The 10,036-nt window shown below is 39.6% G+C and overlaps 1 protein-coding gene across 1 annotated transcript; it reads left to right on the top strand.

The window, feature by feature from the left end:
* The first annotated feature begins 4,115 nt into the window (after positions 1-4,115).
* LOC133114017 (GTPase IMAP family member 7-like) lies at positions 4,116-9,812 on the top strand. Its single transcript, XM_061223219.1, has 4 exons — positions 4,116-4,254; positions 7,646-8,383; positions 8,933-9,441; positions 9,786-9,812. The coding sequence occupies exons 1-4, from the start codon at positions 4,116-4,118 to the stop codon at positions 9,810-9,812; spliced, it is 1,413 nt and encodes a 470-aa protein (XP_061079203.1).
* Positions 9,813-10,036: the final 224 nt, after the last annotated feature.

Below are 10,036 nucleotides of genomic sequence, written 5' to 3' on the forward strand. Positions count from 1 at the left end.
ATAGTTTACTTTCACTATTAATTTCCACGCCATTTTGAGCATCAACAGAACGCGGCCTTCTTCTGAAATGGCAAGTTAGACTGATCCCTGTGAGGAGCTGCACAACTGTCGACTTTGTGGTTTGTGACCTGTAGAATTTAATGGGAACAATTTAAATCCTGAAAATGTGTAAACATTTACAAACAAGATTATTTGCTTTCAGAATATCTATAAAATAGGCCTACTCTCTTTTTAAAAAAACAGTCAATGTTTAAATGGTTAAAAATGTGACTTGCTTCAATTCATTTTAAATTGACTTGTTTTAGTTTTTAGTGGTTTATTCATTGTGTGATGCTGTGGTTAAACATTCAGAAGTAAAATAAAAATGTTCACAAACAAAACAAGATTATTTGCTTCCGTAATATTCATAAGATAGGCCTATTCTATTCTTTAGAAACCGGTCAGGGTTTAAAATGTGATTTCGGGCTTATTTAACATTTTAACATAATCTGAGACCGTTTTAGCTGTTTATTCATTGTGTAATGCTGTGGTTTACTATTCAGAAGAGGAATGAGAGGGTATTTTATTCTTAAATCAGTTACAAGTGAAGAGGCAGTTTGGGGGAAAATGTTGAATTCATAATTAACCGAAATGAAAGAGAATGTGGTTATTATTATTATTGCTATTATTTTAATAATAATAATAATAATAATAATAATAATAATAATAATAATAGTAATAATAATAATAGTACTCATCATCATCATCATCATTTAAGTGACATTGAGTGAAGGTGCATATTCTGAGGTAGGTAGGTATTCTGATAATGTATTATAAAAGTACAGCATTTATTCCAATAATCAAATATAGGGGATAATTTATTTTGAAGTAGTTTATTTTGTATTTTCAGATTATATTATATGTGTGTGACAGTGTTCTTTTATCGTTGTGTGTTAAATGATGTTTCACTGTGTTAGTGATAGGGGATGTAAAGACCAAGCAGGATCCATGTGGAAGACACAGCCCTTACTTGGAGCGTCCAAACAGTAAGTTAATATCACTGATCTGTTCTGTGCTGTGGTGTATTTTCAAATCACTTCATAGACTTTTTTAATTTACATTTATTTTATGGACTGCTGATGATTCCCCTCCTCTAAGACTTGTGTGAGGAAAAAAAAAAAACTTCACGTTCCAAAACATTTAATTATGAAAAAGAGATATTTAATGAAAAATGTATACAAAGTACAATATGACTAAGTTTGTAGTATTAAAATACAAGGCCTTCACGCTGTCTTACAGAAATAAATGTCTCCTACTTTGCAGTGTCTGATCTGAGGATTGTGCTGCTGGGGAAGTCTGGAGAAGAGAAGAGTAAAGTGGAGAATATCATCCTGAGGAGAGAGGCTTTTGAAACTGAGCCCTCCTTCTTTTCAGTAAAGCAGCAGTGTGAGAGAGTTAGAGGACTGGTGGATGGGAGACAAGTGACTGTGATCAACACTCCAGACTTACTGCATCCCCAGATCTCTCAGTGTGACATAGACGAGCAGATGGAACTGTGTGTCTCTCTGTCAGACCCTGGGCCCCATGTGCTTCTGTTGGTCCTGCAGCCTGGAAGATTTACAGATAAGGATGGAGTCAGAATGAGGAAGATTCTGAATGCTTTGGGTGATCAGACCTTTAAGCACACAATGGTACTAGTCTCTCATGAAGGCTACAAAACAGATGTTTTCATTGGTGTACAGAGGGATCCCATTGAGTTGTTTATTGAAGAATGCAGAGCAAGCTATCACTGGTTCAGCAACAAGACTGGCTGCATCCAGATTACTGAATTTATGGAAAACATTAACAAGGTAGTGAAGGAGAATGAAGGAAAATATCTCACCTGTGAGATATACAAGTATGTACAATCAGGTAATTCATCAACACCTGAGGTGTTTCTGGCAGGAAGTGAGCAAGGTATGGAGAGTGAGAATAAACCACAGGCCTTGTCTGGAGGAGACCAGAAGACACAGGAAGAAAAATTGGACATCTCCAGTGAGTATATGTAATTAAACATTTATAGTTTTAATAAACATTTTGTTTAATTAAATATTAGGTCTAATTGGGTATTAAACATTTCAGGATGTGTAATACTCATGAATCATGTTTTGTTTGATTGGTCAACTACTGCTTAGCTGTATGTGGTGTGTTCCATATTTTGTGTTTTGTGTCGTATAACCTGTGGGGTTACAAGCCCAGTGCCCTACAGTGCTGCCTGCCTCACCAGAGCAGGATGTGTTTACGTCAGGCAGGGTTCCTCAGGGTAACACTGCAGTAGTTCCTCTCCTCTCAGGTCCTCGTTATCAGTGAGAGATGTGTCTCTCCTCCTATTACAGTAAAGTGGAATTCAGGAAAGGATGCTTGCTGAACCACAGTCTGACATTATATCAAGTGCCATGGTAACGATTTGGGCAATAAAATCTTAATCAAAGAGTAAAAATTAACTTTATATCAACTCAAGATGCAAGCTATATTTTCAGTGGTAATGTGTAACTCAAGTGAAGGTACACGTACAAAAACCAAAACACAGAGTCCAAAAACAAGGCAGATATGAAAACCAGAAAATCCAAAAGCAGAACAGAGTAGTGCAGAATTAGACAAAAAAAAAAAAACCAGGGCACAGGTATGGGGATTGTAGAACCGGGGTTAATAAATGCACTACTAACGAGACAACGAGAAACAGGTGAGAGACATGGCAGAAATGACCGGAAGGAAGTACATATAAGGAGTGGGAGACGGAGACACGAAATAGAAGACAGGTGAAGCAAATGATAGGGAATGAATGGGGAGACAGACACACTACAGAAAGCACAAAGGTTAAAAAAGGCAAAAGCACTGGAGACTTAAAACAGACAACATAATAACAAAAAAGATCTATGTGTATGTATCTGTATTCCAAATTTTCAATTGTGTTTATTATGTATTAAATATTGACTCACACTGTTATTACAGGGGAAGTGAACACAGAGAAGGGTTCATGTAGAAGCATAGACTTTGAGCGTCCATGCAACGTCCAAGTTAATACCACTGATCTGTGTCGTGTTCGCCATTGAAAACTGTCTCTTGGAGGAAACATTTTTTTTAAATGATTTGCTTTCCCTTGCTTTACGACAGCTAGCTCATTTTAACATAAAAGATAACTTTACCAAAAAGGTGACCAAAAGGTGACCAAAAAGCAGCCCCGACTTTCAGCGCCCAAAAAGTTAATGGTCACTGACCTCTTCGATTGGCCACAATGTGATAATGTATTTTAAAAAAATACATTTAAAAAAAACAAAACGCATTAAAAATGTCATTTTATCTGATTGTCTAAAGAACTATTTATAAAGTAAAAGTCCCTGGAATCTTCTATGATTTTACTTTTTTCGATCTACTATCACCCCCAAGTTTGTTTTGGAATCTGTCAGGGTTTTTCTGCGTATTTTAATTGCAAATGTTTGCTATTTGCATCTTCTGATGCCTAATCATTGGCCAGTTAACAAAAAATATTTATTTATTTTCATCAACAGGCAAGGTTGTATACAACATTCAAATAAGTTAATTTTACAAAAGTGCAATGCTTTGAACTGTCTTATAGTGAAACTGTGTCTGTCTTTGCAGTGTCTGGTCTGAGGATTGTGCTGCTGGGGAGGTCTGGAGAACTGAAGAGAAAAGTGGGAAATGCCATCCTGAGGGGAGAGGTGCTTTCAGTAAAAGATCAGTGTGAGAGAGCACAAGGTCTGGTGAATGGGAGGCCTGTGGCTTTGATCAACACTCCAGATTTACTGGACCCTCGGCTCCCTGACAGGAAGTTATTCCATCAGATAGAGAGATGTGTGACCCTGTCTGCCCCAGGTCCTCATGCACTTCTGCTGGTGCTGCAGAAGGGTGGGTTTACAGAAAGTGAAAGAGAAAAACTAAAGAGAGTCCTGGGCTTTTTCAGTGATGAGGCCTTTAGGTACTCAGTAGTACTGGCTATACAGGGTGGTAAAAAACAAATCCTGGTTAAGGGTTCTGTTGACAAAGTTGTTAATAAGTGCAGGGGAAGGTGTTACACATTGAACACAGAACAGATTGACTTCGCCCAGGCCGCTGAACTACTGAAGAAAATAGAGCAGATGGTGGAGGAGAATGAAGGTTTCATCAGCTGTGAGATATTCCAGGAGCCAGAATCAGCTGCACTTGGAGGGATGGAGGGCTCCCCGATGGGGACTCAACAGAAGATGGAAAGGAAGCAGAAGCCACAGGAAATGAAAGGTAAAAAAGAACCAGTCAAAGAAAAGCCATGAGGAAATGAGTTTGTGCAACTAATAGTGAAAATTGATATGAGAGATAACTTAACCCTGAATGCTTCTAAACACTGCATAAATAAAGAACTTAATCCTAAAAGAAAACCTGACCTTTTACTGGTGAGAGAAAATGTAGGTGCATCACATAGAATTTAAAACACTGTGGATATACAGTGGTGTGAAAAAGTGTTTGCCCCCCTTCCTGATTTTTATTTTTTATTTTTTTTGCCTGTTTGTCACACTTCAATGTTTCAGATCATCAAACACATTTAAATATTAGTCAAAGACAACACAAGTAAACACAAAATGCAGTTTTTAAATGAAGGTTTTTATTATTAAGGGAGAAAAAAAATCCAAACCTACATGGCCCTGTGTGAAAAAGTGATTGCCCCCCCTGTTAAAACATAACTTAACTGTGGTTTATCAAGTCCAATTTCTCTAGCCACACCCAGGCCTGATTACTGCCACACCTGTTCTCAATCAAGAAATCACTTAAATAGGACCTGCCTGACAAAGTGAAGTAGACCAAAAGATCCTCAAAAGCTAGACATCATGCCGAGATCTAAAGAAATTCAGGAACAAATGAGAAAGAAAGTAATTGAGATCTATCAGTCTGGAAAAGGTTATAAAGCCATTTCTAAAGCTTTGGGACTCCAGCGAACCACAGTGAGAGCCATTATCCACAAATGGCAAAAACATGGAACAGTGGTGAACCTTCCCAGGAGTGGCCGGCCGACCAAAATTACCCCAAGAGCTCATCCAAGAGGTCACAAAAGACCCCACAACAACATCCAAAGAACTGCAGGCCTCACTTGCCTCAGTTAAGGTCAGTGTTTATGACTCCACCATAAGAAAGAGACTGGGCAAAAATGGCCTGCATGGCAGAGTTCCAAGACGAAAACCACTGCTGAGCAAAAAGAACATTAAGGCTCGTCTCAATTTTTCCAGAAAACATCTTGATGATCCCCAAGACTTTTGGGAAAATACTCTGTGGTCTGACGAGACAAAAGTTGAACTTTTTGGAAGGTGTGTGTCCCATTACATCTGGCGTAAAAGTAACACCGCATTTCAGAAAAAGAACATCATACCAACAGTAAAATATGGTGGTGGTAGTGTGATGGTCTGGGGCTGTTTTGCTGCTTCAGGACCTGGAAGACTTGCTGTGATGAATGGAACCATGAATTCTGCTGTCTACCAAAAAATCCTGAAGGAGAATGTCCGGCCATCTGTTCGTGACCTCAAGCTGAAACAAACTTGAGTTCTGCAGCAGGACAATGATCCAAAACACACCAGCAAGTCCACCTCTGAATGGCTGAAGAAAAACAAAATGAAGACTTTGGAGTGGCCTAGTCAAAGTCCTGACCTGAATCCTATTGAGATGCTGTGGCATGACCTTAAAAAGGCGGTTCATGCTCGAAAAGCCTCCAATGTGGCTGAATTACAACAATTCTGCAAAGATGAGTGGGCCAAAATTCCTCCACAGCGCTGTAAGAGACTCATTGCAAGTTATCGCAAATGCTTGATTGCAGTTGTTGCTGCTAAGGGTGGCCCAACCAGTTATTAGGTTTAGGGGGCAATCACTGTTTCACACAGGGTCATGTAGGTTTGGATTTTTTTCTCCCTTAATAATAAAAACCTTCATTTAAAAACTGCATTTTGTGTTTACTTGTGTTGTCTTTGACTAATATTTAAATTTGTTTGATGATCTGAAACATTTAAGTGTGACAAACATGCAAAAAAAAAAGAAATCAGGAAGGGGGCAAACACCTTTTCACACCACTGTATATAAAACTGACAACTCACATTGACAACAAATGAATTGCATATTTCTGATTTGGCAACTTTTGGAGCAGTTTACTATTGGGATTTACTGCCAAAAATGGATGGAAAGTCAACTGAGGAATAATAGATGTTCTGAAGATACTGGGGAACTGACTCTCTCAAAATGACAATAATACAGTGAGACATGACTGTAAGATAACAGACTCTTCCTCTTTATTCCAGTGGCTGGGGGTGACCCTCTGAACTTGGTGTTGTTTGGGAGGAGAGGAGCTGGGAAGACTTCTGCAGTAAACACCATCCTGGGACAGAGGGAGTCCAGTGTGGATCCCAGCCCCTCTTCAGTGTGTGAGAGGAGAGAGGGAGAAGTGTGTGGTCACCTGGTTACTGTGGTGGAAATGGCAGCAGATGTTACCTATGAGACTCGCCAATGTGCCTCTCTCTGTGGCTCTGGAGTTCATGCCTTCCTCCTGGTCACACCAGCTGGTCCCCTCACTGATGAAGACAAGGCCGAAATAACAAGGATTCAGGAGTTATTTGGCTCAAGAGTCACTGATTACATGCTGGTCCTCTTCATCCATGAAAGTCCAACTGCTAAACTTGTTGGTGACTTTCTACAGAAGAATAAGGATACCCAGGAGCTTCTAAAGATGTGTGGCAACAGGTACTTTGTTTTAAACAATGAGGAAATTCTGAATAACCCAATAGTTCCAAAGCTTCTGAAGGCTATAGAGGAGTTGAGTAAAGCAACAAAAAGCTGCTTTTCTCGGGATATGTGCTGGGAGGCACAGCTGGAGAGGAAGGACCGGAAAATAAGAGAATTAGAAAAACGCATTGACGGCACATCACTGGGTAAGTTTGGAGGGGTTCATAATTCCATGAAAGTGACCACTTTACTGAGTATTTATTATGCCTGACTTTTTAACATATTGCTCTTCTGCTGCTGTAGCCCATCCATTTCAAGGTTTGTGTGTTCAGAGAAGCTGCATATCACTGTTGTATTGCATGGTTATTTGAGTTACTGTGGCCCTCCTGTCAGCTTGGCAGGGCCAGTCTGATCATTCTCCTCTGACCTCTCTCATTGTGAAGACGTTTCCACCCACAGAACTGCTGCTCACTCAATGTTTTTTGTTTTCCACTCCATTCTCTGTAAACTCTTGAGACTGAGGTGTGAGGACCTGCCACCAACAATCATTCCACGGTCAAAGTAATTTACTGTAGATCACATTTATTCTCCATTCTAATGTTTGGTCTGAACAAGAGCTGAATCTCTAGACTAGTGTTTCTTAAACTCAGTCCTGGGGGGACCCCCTGTGTATGCTGGTTTTCATTCCAACCACAACAGAAACCACAGATTTTTAACAAGATGTTAATTTTTCTAAATTAGGTGCATGTTTTGAGGGATTAATTATTTTATTACCCTCTTAAACCACATTATATCTGAAATTGCTGTGCATGCCATAATTATTAAGTCCCCTAAATGTTCATAATGTGCTTACTGTGCTATATTGCAAACAATTACATAAAATGTGGTAACATATATCTTTTAACTGATCAAATTCAATTTTTTTATTCTGCAGGTGTTGAGGGTAAAGATCCAAGCTCTGACTGTGTGAGGATTGTGCTCGTGGGGAAGACAGGAAATGGGAAAAGTGCCACAGGAAACACCATACTGCAGAGGGTGCTGTTCACGTCTGAGCCCAGTTCAAAATCAGTGACTACCTGCTGTCAGAAAGGAGTAGGGGAAGTAGCTGGCAGGCATGTTTCTGTTGTTGACACACCGGGTGTCTTTGACACAAAAGTGTCTAATGAGGTGGTCCAGCAGGAAATAGCCAATTGCATCTCCTATTTGGCCCCAGGACCTCATGTGTTTCTCCTGGTGCTACAGATTGGGAGATTCACAAAGGAGGAGAAGGACACATTGCAGCTCATTAAGAGTACCTTTGGTAAAAAGGCTGAAATGTTCACCATGGTTCTGTTCACAAGAGGGGATGATCTTAATAATAAACCAATTGAAAGTTTCATTGAAGAAGGTGATGCTACAATCCAGAATCTGATTAAAAGCTGTGGAAACAGGTTTCATGTTTTCAATAATAAAGACAAGAGCAACTTCACCCAAGTCTCTGAGCTGCTGGATAAGATAGACAAGATGGTGCTGAAGAACGGAGGAGGCTGCTACACCAATGTGATGTTCCAGGAGGCAGAAATCACCATAAAGAAAGAATGTGAGAGAATACTGAGAGAGAGAGAGGGAGAGATGCAGAGAGAGAGAGAGAAGCTGCAGGCAAAACATGAAGAGGAGATGAAAGAGATGAAGAGAAGGATGGAAGAGCAGAGACTTAAAGAAGAGGAAGAAAGAGCCCATCGGGAAAAAGAGCTGAAAGAAAAAGAAGAACATTTAAGGAAAGAACTACAAGACTGGAAGAAAAGAGAGCAGGAGGAAAAAGGAAGAAGAGATGAGGAAGAGAAAAAGAACAGAAGACAAGAGTTAGACTGGAAGAGGAAAATAGATGAGATAGAGGGAGAGAAAAGCAGACTGAGAGAGGAGTGGAAAAGAAAGGAAAAGAAAGAGAAGAACAAGGTAGAAAGAGAGGAGAAACTGCGGCAAGAGCTGATGGAAAAACAAAGAAGAGAAAAGGAAGAATTTGAGGAAAAGCAGGCAGAAGAAAAGAAAGAGAGGGATAGAAAGGAGCAGGAGAGGAGAAACCGTGAGGAGAGAGAAAGAAGGGAGTGGGAACAGAAAATTAAAGAGGCAGAGAAAGAGAAGAAAGAGATACAGGAAGACATGAAGAAAAGAGCTGAGGAATGGGAACAGGAAAGGGGAAAGGAACAAAGAAGACAGAAGGAGGTGGAGATGGAACGGAAGCAAAAAGAAGAGCAAGAAAGAAAAGAGTGGGATGAGAAACAAAAGAAAATGAGGGATGAGTTTGAAAGAGAAAGAGAACAAGAAAGACAAAAGAGAGAAAAAGAAAGGAGAGATCAAGAGGAAATAATGGAGAGGAATCTTGAAGAAAAGAAAAGACAGCTGACAAAACAACAAGAGGAATGGGACAAGGAACGAAAAGAGGAGAGAGAGAGACGATATAAAGAGGAGGAACAGAGAAGAGAGGAGGAGAGAAAAAGGCTGGCAAAGCTGCAGGAGGAATTTGAGAGGGAGCGAGAAGAAGAGAGACAGAAGAGAAAGAAGGAGGATCAGGCCAGCAGAGCAAGAGAAGAAAAAGAACGTAAGGAAATGGAGGAAGACCACAAAACAAAAATGAATGAAATGAAGAGGAAATATGAAGAAGATGCTAGAAAACAAGCAGAGGAATTTAATGACTTCAAGGAGATGTACAAAAAAGAGTTTTTGGCCTTAAGTGAAAAACATGAACAAGAGGTAATGAAACTAAAACAAGATCATGAGCAGCTAACTCTCAAAACTAATAAACACAATGAGGAATCCCTGAAAGAGAAATGTGGCGAGTTGCAGAAGGAACAACAAGAAAAAAAGGAAGAGTTTCTCAAAACTGAGAAATCCCTGAAAGAGAAAATCGAAGAGTTACAGAAGAAACATCAGAAAGAAATTGAAGCACTAGGAGAGAAACACAAACGTAGATGTGTAATAATGTGACTGTTGCAACAGGCACTCTTTCCTGTGATTGGCACTCATTGTGAGACAGAGAGAATTCAGTTAGTGACCGGGCAATAAGGTATATGCGTAAAGACATTCTGTTTCTGCAGAACAAGTCGTGTGCCAACACAGTCTGAACCGAGGGGTGGGAGCAGTTCCTCCTCCTTATAATCAAAAGGTATCGATGCATGATTGTTTTTTCTAATAGTGTGCATAATTCTAAATCTAACTGTTAAATGCTTCATTCACAACCATAAAGTAAATTCAAACATGGTAAATGATTGGCTATGTCTAACGCATATCATGATAACTCAGTAGGCCTTGCATGAATGAATGAGTCAAACCAATAAAGTTTTAAAAT

This window comes from Conger conger, chromosome 16 (genome assembly GCF_963514075.1).
Source record: "Conger conger chromosome 16, fConCon1.1, whole genome shotgun sequence".
Classification (NCBI taxonomy): domain Eukaryota; kingdom Metazoa; phylum Chordata; class Actinopteri; order Anguilliformes; family Congridae; genus Conger; species Conger conger.

Bases quoted from the DNA above. Each gene is read 5' to 3' on its own strand.
- LOC133114017 (XM_061223219.1), top strand. From the start codon at position 4,116: ATGGTGGAGGAGAATGAAGGTTTCATCAGCTGTGAGATATTCCAGGAG. The intron at 4,255-7,645 runs GTAAAAAAGAAC...TTTATTCTGCAG, and splicing joins GAAGCCACAGGAAATGAAAG to GTGTTGAGGGTAAAGATCCA. The intron at 9,442-9,785 runs GTAATGAAACTA...CTGTTTCTGCAG, and splicing joins GTGAAAAACATGAACAAGAG to AACAAGTCGTGTGCCAACAC.